Raw genomic sequence first — 13,210 nt, 5'->3', positions numbered from 1 at the left:
CTTTCGTCTCTACACAGTTTATGCTTTCTTATCCAAGCTTTGCAGAATGCTTGTTATTAATTGTTCTCAACAATTTGGACAGATGTAGTTGTCACAGATGGGTGTAAAGAGCTAATAAGATGTTTTATAAGGCTTCCAAAAATCCACCAGCATCTCCAAGAAACACCTTTATGATTCTAGTCTGGAATATGAAGTACTGAATCATCCCCTTCTGAAGAGCATGACACCTACATAGTAGCACACCTGTGGCTTTCAGTCCTGCCTTTAATGCTGGGCATGGCTGAATTAGGCCAAAGCTGTGTGCACTGGGCAGTAGTAGGTGTTTATGCAGACCTCTGGTGTAGGAAAGGTATGGATAGACGAAAGCATATAAGCATGTGAAGATGTACCCTGCATTTCATAGTATATGGAATGATTTGAGCCTGTGACTTCAGTTTTCCCACCCAAGTCTGTGCCCTTCCAAATAATGGATAATCTTAACTAGTATAAATAATCACAGTTTCTTGGACTCATCTCTTCGGATAATGTAAATATCAAATTATGGGCAACAGAGGAATTCTACGTTGTAACAAGTAGACCACTTACATCCATATTTGTATTTTTCAGATTGAAGAGAAAGATTGTGCTCAACTGTTGAGTAAGCTTGGTTTAGTGTGTACATTTTTTCTGATCAAATATGCAGTGAAATGTATTGTTTTGCTTTACTGCGCAGTTCAGAAGACCAGAATCAAAAGCAGTGGGATTCAGGAGGGTCTCGGTTCCTGGGGCTGTTTTGTAACTACAGTATTTCATAGAATCACACTACACCCCGAGTTGGAGGGGATGCACATGGATCATCGAGTCCAAATCCTGGCCACACACACGACCGCCCCAAATCCAAACCCTACGCCTGAGAGCGGTGAGCAAACGCCCTCTGAGCTGCAACAGCCCGGGTCCGTGACCCCCGCGCCGCGACCCCGCAGCCGCCGGCTCGCTCCGTGGCGCCGCGCCGATCCCAGAGAAGGACCGGCCGCTGTCAGTTGCGGGGCGGAGCGGGGGGTGGGAGGAGCGGGGAGCGGGCGGAGGGGCGCGGTCCCGCCCTCGGATGTAGGTGCGGAGCCGGCGGCGGGACCGCGGTGTCTCTTGACCCACGCCGGCAGCATGACGGACCGCTCCGCCTTTGACACCAATGTCATCACCATGACCCGCTTCGTGATGGAGGAGGGCCGGCGGGCGAAAGGCACCGGGGAGTTCACGCAGCTCCTCAACTCGCTCTGCACCGCCGTCAAGGCCATTTCCACTGCCGTGCGCAAGGCCGGCATCGCCAACCTGTGAGTGACGCTCCTGCCCCGAGCAGGGGGTCGGGGCTGCCGGCTGGGCGCTGCGGGAGGTGGGATGAACATAAATCATCGGGCTGCGCTGTCGTCCCTCCGCTCTTCCCACCTTCCTCTCGGGACTGCAGCAGCATTTCGGACAGCATCTCCTTCCAGGAGCAGTGAGCTGTATTACTTGCTTTTTGGTCCCCTTAGCAGACGCTGCTGCTGATGGACCCTCACACACACCTTCATCAACTAGGTGTAGGTGTTTTGAACAAGAAAACCAAAGGAGCGGGATGAAAGGCAAAGTGTATTCAGTTGAGTTATTGCTCAGTGGAGTTAATAGCTCATATCAGTGCACTGCTTTGTGCTATGTGGCGCCTCATCAAGCTGTGTTAGTTTTGAAATTAGACCTCACGAGGTGCTAAAACAAAAGTAAAACTATTGTAGATAACAACTCAGTGATATAAATCACCGTAGTATGGATATAAACTGCTTCATTACTTAATGAAAGATGTAGCAGTACCATGCTATGTACACACTATGTACTGGAAAACATAGTATGGGTGAAGGCAATACAGAGTAGTATTTATTACAAAGTGTATACTACTATTAGAGAGTTGAAAAGTTTAGTGAAGTTAACAAAACAAAAGCAACTCCAGGAGACAATAAGGATATTCCACTTGATGCATTTTTGAAGTAGTTTGCTCTGTCTTGACTTCTACTTTTACATGATTCCGATCACTTTCTCACTGTTACATTCTAGCTCCTTCCAGCACCTGCTCTGGACCATTGAGGACAGGGATTCCCACCTCCACCCTTGTTTGCTATGGCTGATGTACCATTCCTCATGTCTCCCTTTGCTGCTGTGCTGAGCTACCGCAGGCTCCATGTCTGTGCACTGCGTGTCCCACAGGCTGCATGCTGGGCATATCCCCTCTCAGCCCCAGCACTTTGGGTGTGGGATCTGTAGCTGCTGGGCACATGTGTAGCATACTCCCTACCTTCCTCTCCAAAGTTAGAGTTGGAGGTACAACACTCTCTAGAAATGCTTTTGCACTTGCAGAAAAAATGTTCAAGGTGCCATAGTAGAAACAGAGGCAAACAGACACATAGGGAGTCATGGCAGGTCTCCTGCACGCAGCACACTGCTGCTTTCCTAAGTTCAGCATTATTGCAAAAGACTTGAAATACCAGTATTTGGATTGATCAGTATGTCTTGACTGAAGTACGTTGCAGAAATCGCAATGTGTGCAGAGCTGGGTCTTTGTTTTTCTCTGCTGAGAACTGAACTTCCTGGTCTCTCTTCTAGACGCTTTCAACATCGCCTATCACAAGGTCTCCTGGTACTTCCTGATGCCAGACAGAGTAGTTCTGATTAGCTGGCAAGGCTTTATTTGTGTTTTGTGCTTGTGTTTCTCAGTTTTATTCTCGAAGACATGTTTATAGCTTGAAGTGAAAAGATGAAAACACTGAACCATAAAATTGTTGATTTATGTGTGAGCGAAGTGTTTGTTCTGGAATTTGTACATGGAACAGCTTATCAAGAGCAAATTATGCTGAGAAGTTACAATGTAACTCGCATGGTCACATTCACGTCTTAAGTATACAGTTTCTAGCAAAATCTTAGCTTTTATAGTAAACAGCTGCGACTGTAGATAGGATGAAGGGACAACATTTGCGTCTTATAGTTTATATAAAGTAACTCCGTTTTGTAATTCAGCCTTCACAGCCTGCTGTAGCTGTATGTGTCTATAATTCAGGGACTATTGAAAAATGATTCCTTATTTTGTGTACCTCACCTTCAGTTCTAGATTTTTCATGACACAGGTAATGCTCGCAGGTATCAGCAAGGATCCATTGGACAGCAAATAAAAAAACAGGTGCAGAAACCTGAGAGATCACCCCTTAGTACTGTTTCCTCTGCACAATGATGTTCAAGCACAGACTTGTCAGAAGTGTGCTGCTTTGGAAGCTGCAGTGCCCTCCTCTGACCAGTCGCTCTCTCCTTGCCTTACTTAGGTATGGGATTGCTGGTTCTACCAATGTGACAGGAGATCAGGTGAAGAAGCTGGACATCCTTTCCAACGATTTGGTGATTAACATGCTCAAGTCATCTTTCAGCACATGCGTTATTGTGTCAGAAGAAAACAAGGATGCTGTAATAGTGGAAGCTGACAGAAGGGTTGGTAGTGTTAAAAATTCTCAGTACTCGATTTTGGATCAATCTTTATAATGGTATCTTTTCAAATGTGGGAAATTGAAACTGAGCCAAAAATTTCAGAGACCATGTCCTTTTCCATATAGGCACACACAAACCATTTTCAGTTAGGTTGTTCTGTAGATGCGTGTGTTCTCCTGTCCCTGTGTTTGTCCTGTCTGCTATTTCTGTTCCCAAGATCGGATTTTTAAATTTGTTTCTCTCCACTTTCTTTCTTACCTACTTTTTCCTAATTGCAGAGGAAGCGTTTTTCATGTTTCTTTCTCCTGATTTCTGGAGCTGCACTCTGAGTCCATCCAGCACTTTTTTAAAGGAGCTGTATCAGTAAAGCACTGGGTACCTATTTGTTGCAGATCAGATCTTCTGTTCTCCAGTTTAGGCAAATTCTCCCAGAAGCCCTGAAAATAAGATTTTACAATGACACAAAAAATCATTCTGACTTTTTGATCTTAATTATATGTCCTGGTCTGCATATACTTCTTGAATGCTTGTAGTTCCTTCTTGCTGACTAATATTCTGGTATTTAAAAAAGTCTGAGCAAAAACATATAGAGAAAACAAACAGCAAACATAATCTAGGAAGTATAACATTTGTTATACAACAAAGCAGTTGTCTCTTTCTTTGCTGAGAATCCCTCAAAATGTATTGTGTTGGTGTTGGATAAATTTTAAGTCTGCTTTAGATCTGAATGAATGTGATTACTGATCCTCACAGATCACTGAGGGAGGTTCGATGCTAATGCCTCTTTTTAAACAAAATGTGAGGTAATGTGGCACTTTTCTCAGAATTCCTACCCATATGATAGCAGAGTATAGCATTTCTGGGTTTAAAAAGGTTTCCGGTTTACAGGATTGAATTGAATGAAAAGCAGACATGCAAACACAGTATGCATGATTATTAGTGATTGTGGACAGGATAAGGGAAAAATGAGCTACATAAAAAGCACAGCTGTTTTCCCTGTACTGGCAGTTTCCTTTGTCTGCAAGAATCCTTAATACAGCCATAGGCAGAAACCACTCCCTTCTGGGGGGACGAGCATCCAGCCCACAGGGCAAAACCAGGAACTGGCTGCAATAATTTCTGAGTGCCTGTCCATTTCTGAGCAGAGGGCTTTGTTAAGCTGTTAAAGTAGAATATGCAGTAAACGTCAGGTGTCATTTAATCCCTCTAGTTTTAGCTCTTAATAATAATAATAATAATAATAAAATATTCTTGTCTTTTTCCTTAAAATTCAGCATGCAGTCTCATTAGGGGTGAGAAAATGTAGGCTAAATAATAGATGTTAGAGGATGTCTATGAAAATGGATCAGCATTAACTTGATATACGAAACTAAAGTAATTACTTAACTATTTAAATTAAAAAAAAATAATAAAAATAAAAAAAACTGATAGCTTTGGTGTTTCATCATTTGTTACTTACTTTAAGGACTCCCCAGATTCCACTGTGGCACAAATCACAATTGTAATCAAGAATGAAATGCAGGTCACATTTCTTTCAATTATAGAATTCTGTTCCTTCGTAATCTACAAGAGCATTTTAATTTATATTGATTTGGAAATGTCTGAGAATGTTAACCTACTGAATACTTTTATTTGTAGGAGGTAAGCAAATAATGTTACTATCTTATGTCACACGTTTTATATTTTTAGGGTAAATACATAGTCTGCATAGACCCTCTGGATGGATCATCTAACATTGACTGTCTTGTTTCCATTGGGACCATCTTTGGCATCTATAGAAAGGTAAAATGCTTTCCTATAGAATGGGAAACAGTATTATTGTGCACCTTTGAATGAAATAGAATTGCATATGAAAATTTAATAAAATCTAACTACTTATTTGTGAGAGAGACTTTCCATGACTGACTGTAAGTTAAATCTGCTGTTTCGGATGCTTGTATAAAAGATTTGCATCACTGTATTAGGAGATGAACATTAGAAGAATATGGAAGACTTGCTGATACTTAATTAGTCAGCTAGAGGAGTCACCCCTTACAAACATAGCTAATATTAGATTCATAAATAATTTTCTTGAGACAAAATACCATGTGATTGTTATCTACATGGGAAATGCACTTTCAGGTTTTCTTTTTCTCTGTACTAATAGTTATGTTAGCCTTAGGACAGGCTTCAAATATAAACCAGAGCTGAAATATGGCATGTGCATTTGAGTGTCTAATTCACTCTGAAAGGCAGAAACCTTGTCTGAAAAGCCTGAAATACTGGATTTACATGTCACAAGATGGGGGAAATAGTAAGTCAGATAAAAACACACCCAACTGTCTGTTTTAATCATCTTTTGTATGTTCTCACATCCCTCAAAGTAACTATTTTCCAATTCGTTTTTTGATGAAGCAAAGGAAAATAAAACTACCCTAGGCATTTTGCTCAGCTGTAAACTCCGTGAGTCATTTTTCATTGCTTGCTTTTCAACTATGCCTTGGACCTTTGCTTTGAGTTGTGTTCATCACCACCTACAAGGAGGTGCGCAGCTCTATATTATCATCTTAATCCCTTCCTGTTTCCTGCATTCCAACAAGGCTTATATAAGAGCATTTCTAGATGAATGTGTTTGTCTCTTCCATATAATTTGTTCATTATACATAATGCATGCAATAATAAAACACATCTACTAGGAATCCTAGTTGTAAGCCATGAAAGCATTTGTGCTTGGATATGCAGTAGAAGATTATTCCTATCTCAGAGTTCAGTTATATTATATACCAGAGTTAAAAAATGAAGTAATTTTTTGTGCTCCTTAATCTAGGTATCCCCTGATGAACCTACTGGGAAAGATGCTTTACAACCTGGGCGTAATCTTGTGGCAGCGGGTTATGCTCTCTATGGGAGTGCCACAATGCTGGTACTGGCTACTTCTACTGGAGGTGTCAACTGTTTTATGCTTGATCCGGTGAGAATGTCTTCTGCTTGTTTGTTTGTTAGGGATGACAAAGTACAGTCTGTAAGACTCATTTGTTCATCAAAAAGGTCAAAGGAGCAATTTTCAAACTAAAGCTGATGTGGAAAAATGAAGTACATTCTGTAACCTGTCAAAACTAAGATCAAGAGATTTTTGCATTCTGCCTGCCTGCTGCAGTCAGTGATTCAGCAATAGAAAGACAGTCAAATCACACACGGAAGCAGATATACAGTGTGTGTCAAATAATGTGGCATTTAAAGCAAGGTATTTTATGCAATGCAGAATGCAGCTGAATATTTTTTATGCCTTTTTTTTCTTAATGCTAGGGCCTTAGTAAACTGTTGAAGCAGATATTCTTAACTTTATTCTATATTTTCAGATCTCACCGTGATGATTAAAAGAGTAAGTGATGTGTGTGAATGTGTTGGACACTGTAGAACACATTGATGTAGAAGTTTTAAAATCAAAGGCATACTGACCACAGCAGAAAGTTGTTTGCTATAATAACCCATATTTGTGTTATCAGTTAACCAGAATGTGGCACTTGCCTGCATTAAGGTTTAGAACCTGCAGCTGTCAAGAAGCAGGAAATACAATATGGTGCTCCTTGTAAAATAAGAGCTTAATTAGCTGCATGTGTTTTTGTTTATATCCAGATAGGAGACAGCTTTTAGCATGTATGAATGTTATTTTGTTTGCTTTAACTAACATAGACATTTACATCATTGAAAATTAAATAGCTCAGCCCTTGGCTACAGAGATCTCTTGGCTTCGGTCTTCTAGTTAGCCCAAGCTAGGACAAACTAGAGTGTATTAGTATCTATTTGGAAACATTTGCACATTGCTTCACCTGGCATTCTCAGTTTCTGAACTCTTCATAGTCATTCCTTTGTTATGAGTTTAACAAAAGTATGGAGAGCTAAATGAATTTACAGGCAACAGCATTATTTTTTTTTATATAGAAAACTAAGAGAAAGCTGGAAATGGTAGTATAAAGAAGCTTGCATGACCCCAGGATTCCTGCTCTAAACTGCATCTAAATAGCAAATACTGCCTTCTTCACAGATATTGAATCATTAAAGTAGATAGCAGCTCTAGTGATTATTTCCTAAGCTGTGTATATGATTGGCTTTCACTTTGTAAATAAATGAGAAAACAACATTGACATGTTATGTTTCTTTCTTATTTTTAGGCAATTGGAGAATTCATTTTGGTTGATAGGGATGTGAAAATCAAGAAGAAGGGGAATATCTACAGTCTCAATGAAGGCTATGCCAAATACTTTGATTCTGCAGTCACTGAGTATCTCAGGAAGAAGAAATTTCCTGAGGTAAAAAGTGCAGTTTCAGAGAATCTTTCTGATCACAAGTTACACTTAGCAATTCCTGCTTTAACATCAGTTAGTGCCTCACGTATGACATTCCGGATCTTGTTTGTTTTCTTCTTTTTAAATCTATTTAAAATGTATCCATGTGTGTAGGAGTGCTAGTTAGAGCAGCTGATCTTCAGTATTACCTTCCACCTCTGCTTTTTCTTCCTTTTCTTCTTTATTTTCTGATTTTCTATCTTAATCAGGGGCCTAAGTAACTGTTCTTGAGTTAAAACTGGGCATTCAGTGGTAGAGAGTAAGTGTCATCTGGTGATGAAGGAACATTTTCTACATGCATTTTAGGTTGCAGCTGCCCCACTGCCGCGTCTGATTAGATATGGAAGGATGTTGGCCTTGTGCTCAGTAATAACATGGGCTGTGTCCCCAGGGGCCTCTCACGTGAAAAGTTCATGTTCTTTCAAGTCTGCTTTGTGGTCATGCAGCTTCCTGGTACCGGAAGGCCTGAAGCTCTGAGGAATACCCACAGAAACATGTCCATTCTTACACCTTCCTTCTGTCCTCACTGCAATTATTAGGTGAATAACAATGTCAACATGTAGTATTTTAATGTTCATCTCCACACTCAACTTCCTGAATGAAGACTGGTAATTTCTTCTGGTGACTTCTAGGTTTAAGGTGCTTTTTATCAAGATACTAAAATGATACTGAAAGACACTATCTGAGTATATTGAGGAACAAATTTTAGTAGTCAAATGTTAACTTTTTGTTGACAAAAGAGCTCTGAAAACTGAAGCAAAAGGGTAAAAAGTATTACTAACAATTACTTCTTTTTTTTTTTTTTTTTTTTTTCCTCATTACAATAGAATAAAAACCCAACACTACTTTCCACCACTTGACCTTTTTGCTACTAAAAATGGAGTGTTTTCCAAGGGTTAGAGCACTGATGGAGAGCTGGATAGCATTGTCTGCTGTTGGCACAACCACTCATCCATTCTGAGATCTTCCATCTGTTCTTTTTCTTGGACTTTCCCAATTAGAAAATGAAGAAGAAACTGAGTTTTTAACCTAAACTACTTGGAATACTATGAATTGCAATATGAAGGAGTTAGATGTTACAACCACTAAGATAAAAAAAAAAGACTAACCTGGTGTGCTCAAAAGTTATGTCTATTTGAATGTCTTTCTATAGGATGGCAGTTCACCATATGGTGGGAGGTACATAGGATCTATGGTGGCTGATGTACATCGCACACTGGTGTATGGAGGAATCTTTCTGTATCCTGCTAACTCCAAAAGTCCTAAAGGGAAGGTAAATCTGCAAAAGTACAATTACAGAAGAAGTTGCATTACATAGATATTTCACTGTCACAGATCAGTATTTTGATTCCAGAATGTAATTCTTACAACTTGGAAGCTTGTATCTCTGATATGCACATATAACCCACTGTTTGCACTCTATCACAGGAGACAGCAACCTGTTATCAGACTCCAATTTAGGGCTGCTTCTAGCCTGTGTCAACTGATTTTTCTTTATATTCACATGAGTATGGATCATTAGTAGGAACACACTAGGGAATGTTTGTTTAAGCAGTCTTCTCCATACCATCTCTGCCCAAACACTGGTATCCCCAGTTAAGTGGAAAAATTATGAAACTAAATAAAGGGCTCACACTAATTCCAGCTGAAATTCCTATTACAATCCGAGGTATCAGAAGCTTAAATGTAATGTGCTCCTTAAGAGAAGCTCTGCTGAACAGGAAAACCTCTATATCTTTTTCTTAGTGGTGCTGCCTCATCTGGAGGAACCATGCTTGGCTGCTTCTGCAGGGCAACAGACAGTCCCCTGTGGAAAAGCACGCTCTTAGGGACTGACCGGGTGACTATTTATTCAGCAAAGACCTTTCATCTGTTTTGTAACTGTCCATAAATTATTGCTTCAGGTTGCAGATAAGATGCAGTTACTCATTAGGGAAACCTAGTGGCATACTCAGGGTCACTGTTTTTCTTACTATATGATCTGCTGCCTTGTTAAAGGCTGTGCTTTACATATGTGCTTTATCTCTCTGTAAAGACCACAGTGCAAACATGAACTGTGGAGAAAGCACTCAAACTGAGCAAATCCAGCATTCTTTCTGCTTTGTTTACAATAAAAATCCACACAATTCTGGAGTCAAGTTTATATTAACTATGGAGTACTACAAGTGTTGACTGGCTTTAAATCAATTGCCAGATAGTTATGTGATTGTGAGCATTGCCTGGATTGACCACTGTCATTTTGATTTTTTGTCTTACAGCTGAGACTGCTCTATGAATGCAATCCTATGGCTTTTGTTATTGAGAAAGCGGGGGGAATAGCAACAACAGGGCATCAGTCAATACTAGATATAGTGCCTGAGGATATCCACCAAAGAGTGCCTGTTGTCTTGGGATCTCCTGATGATGTGAAGGAGTACCTGGAAATTGTCAAAAAACATGCAGCTAATTGAAGAAGGCCTGCTGCAGTCACTATGCAGATGGGAAGGAACGCATTAAAGCTAAACCAAAGAACATATTGCAAGTCTGTCAGACCTTTGTAATAAGAAAGGGGATAAGCCACATTTTCATAAGCTTTTTTTTAAAATGCGGTTGTACTGTAAAACAAAAGGCATTAAAAGATTGTATTAAAGGAAGCATTGAAAGAAAACAAGGGGAAAATGTTTGGGTTTTTTATTTATCTTTTTTAATTACACAGAATCACTGATACAAGAAAAGATTGTGCTATGTTCACTGATACCTAACTTTCTCAAACAAACAATATGGTTTCCAGAATATCTTATTCTGTCCTCTTCTAAAGATCTTACAGCCTCTTACACTGAGTAGCCCTTCTTTGACCAGTCCATAGTTCTTTGATGAAAATATAAAGGCTAACATGGATGATTTCACACATTGTTTCTAGGCCTTACAAGTTATTCAGTGTACTTCAGTGTGGACTTATCCTAACCAAGAGTTAACATTTGTGAAATATGCACATTAATATATGATAACTCTGATACATCCTGTTAATACAGCCAGCTAGTATTCCATCAGATCTAGGTATATAAGGATGGGAAATGGAACATGAGATATCTTGGAGGAGGATTTTGAATTTCAGAAACAGCATGTGCAGCTTGGTACCATTCTGCTCCATGGCCATCATCGCCACATTGCCAGAAATTAATCTGTTTGAAATAGAACATCTCTTCTACTAGCAATCCTCAGCTGGTGTTCTTTGCATTATTTTGAGAACATACATTACCACAGAAGGAAAGAATTGTGCTGTGGAAGCAGAATTAAATTGTGAAGATTCCCATAAAGCATGCCTGCATTTAATGAGCACCATTCAGAGCATGCTGCTGGGAACACAACATTAGTGCTTGGGAGCTAGATGGATTGTCCAGCTGTCCAGGACTGCAAATGCCTTATAGGGTCTGGACTGTCCTGACCATCCCCTCTTAGCTCTCACTCTGCCTGTGCTATAGCTATCCATGTTGTGAAGACATGTGCCTGGTCCTGAGCAGCACCTAGCCCTCCACAGGCCATGCTGCAGTCTGGAAAACAAGGAGGCAGTCAAGTGGGAGAGGACTCAGGCCCATGTGGCCAGGCAAATGGAACAGCTGGACTACTGCCTGCGTAGTCACTCTTGTATCCCAGCCTTTTCACCACAGGCTGTCTTGCTCATGCTAGGGCCAGTGCTGCTCCCTCTGCCTACTCAGGTTGGACACCAGACACTGGGGTGTAGCCATGCTCTCACTTTTGTAAAAGAGATAAAATACAGTTTTTGCATCTGTTTTATCTTTTCTTTGTGTTTTTGAAAGGAAGAGGGAGTCTCCATTTTGGTTGCATGGAAGTGCTGGGTGTGGGTGGAGATGTCACTTCCATCCTGAAGCACTTCTGAGGAACTGCTTGGCTCTTCCTCCTGCTTTTCCATGTTTACTGGCTCTAGCATTAGCTCATTAGCTCTAAAAGGCCTCTTGCTCACCAAATCAACCATAGCAGGCATGGTGCTAGGAAGGACTCCGCTGATGTTTTGGATGCTGCTTCTAGAGCAAAGCATGTGACTGTTTCTACACTGCACAATTTATTTAGACCCTTAAGGTTTTAATTCAATTTGTTCTCAGAGCCATAACTGGATACTTTCATTTATTTCATTAATTGGACTCTAATAACAAGAGAGCTGGGAGCCCTTACAGTTTTTGGTTGTTTTTTTTTTCCCCCACTTTCCACAGATCAGTCCGGACTACAGTGTCTCACCAGCCCATTGCCCAACTTTTAAGATAGACAGCACCCAACAGCAAGCCATTTCAAACATCGATAGTAATTCCTCAGCTGTATTCCACCCTCAGCCCCTTCAAGAATCCTTGGGCTGCATATATCTATTTTTAAGACAACATACTGGCAACAGGGAAAGGTTATAGAAAGAAAAGCAATACTGCCTGTGTTTACCAAGACATTTTCCAGTGTTTTGTGTTTTTGCTTTTTTTTTTCCCTGTGGGTTGACATTTTGTAGTGAGTGCTTTGTTGTGAGTTGTTTCTTCCTTTCTATCTGTAATATATGTACCCATAATAGGAAGAGCTCCCATGCAGCCACTTTCAGGGAGAACTCCTCCATCAGCTCATTCACAGTTCCTTTGCAGGGCTATCCTGGTGTATGAGAGCTGTGCAGAAGGGCTTGCTTTGGCAGGGCATCCATCTTCAGCTCCTGCACTACCTCTGGCCCTGCTCAGATGCTGAACTATGGCATTTGGTGAAAGGTCACCAGCTCTAATTTCAGGCAGCACCATCCAAGCAACTAACATTTATGAGCAGTTAGAAGAGGTGTCACCTTTACGGAGCAGGGATACCCTATACACCAATGGCAGAGGGAATCAGCTTCAGGAACTCTTGTGTAATCACTGTATTAGGAGATAGATCTGCAGACCCATCAAATTAAGTTGCTTTATTTTTAGTATCCTTTCTGTCCTAATACAATCCACTTTATTGACACACACTTTAAAAACAATCATTTATTTCTCTTCCACCTATTAAATAATAATATTTCATATAGATTAACAGTAGGGCTTTTTATCATTTAGAGGATTCTTACATATTTATATAACCACATTTCTTACTGAAGAAATGTTGTTCAAGCTGTACCTTAAGGTGTTCTAAACTTACTAAGAACTACCCACAGCTGTAGAAAGCATTTGGGAAGTTTTCAGTTTTAAAAAAAAAAAAAAAAAAAAAAAAAAACTAACAAGGGAAACAATGACCTTTGAACACTCTTTGAACTGCTAACTCCAAAACAAACTTTAGAAGTGGTTCTGAACTTTGTCTTTTTGACCAGTGTGCAAGATCACTTGGAATCAATACAAAGAAGGTCTACACGTGATGTTTTTGACAAATGTTAGAAGCCATAGTACACAGACGCCCACACCACTGACAAATTT

General features: G+C 40.2%; 1 protein-coding gene across 1 annotated transcript; it reads left to right on the top strand.

Annotated features, from left to right (window-relative positions):
- Positions 1-1,088: 1,088 nt before the first annotated feature.
- LOC125687237 (fructose-1,6-bisphosphatase 1-like) lies at positions 1,089-10,452 on the top strand. The gene is made up of 7 exons (XM_048932188.1): positions 1,089-1,310; positions 3,318-3,480; positions 5,167-5,259; positions 6,284-6,427; positions 7,629-7,766; positions 8,956-9,075; positions 10,061-10,452. Exons 1-7 carry the CDS (start codon positions 1,141-1,143, stop codon positions 10,250-10,252), a joined length of 1,020 nt encoding a protein of 339 aa, XP_048788145.1. The 5' UTR covers positions 1,089-1,140; the 3' UTR covers positions 10,253-10,452.
- The last annotated feature ends 2,758 nt before the right edge of the window (positions 10,453-13,210 follow it).

The sequence above is a fragment of the Lagopus muta genome, chromosome Z (assembly GCF_023343835.1).
Source record: "Lagopus muta isolate bLagMut1 chromosome Z, bLagMut1 primary, whole genome shotgun sequence".
NCBI classification, from domain to species: Eukaryota; Metazoa; Chordata; class Aves; order Galliformes; family Phasianidae; genus Lagopus; species Lagopus muta.
The sequence above is the reverse complement of the archived record's forward strand: the minus strand, read 5'-3'. Positions and strand labels throughout refer to the sequence as shown.

What these genes read in the sequence shown, in the direction of transcription:
- LOC125687237 (XM_048932188.1), top strand. Translation starts at nt 1,141, where the DNA reads ATGACGGACCGCTCCGCCTTTGACACCAATGTCATCACCATGACCCGC. An exon ending in AAGGCCGGCATCGCCAACCT is followed by an intron (nt 1,311 to 3,317) that starts GTGAGTGACGCT and finishes TGCCTTACTTAG; the next exon opens with GTATGGGATTGCTGGTTCTA. An exon ending in TCTTTGGCATCTATAGAAAG is followed by an intron (nt 5,260 to 6,283) that starts GTAAAATGCTTT and finishes TCCTTAATCTAG; the next exon opens with GTATCCCCTGATGAACCTAC.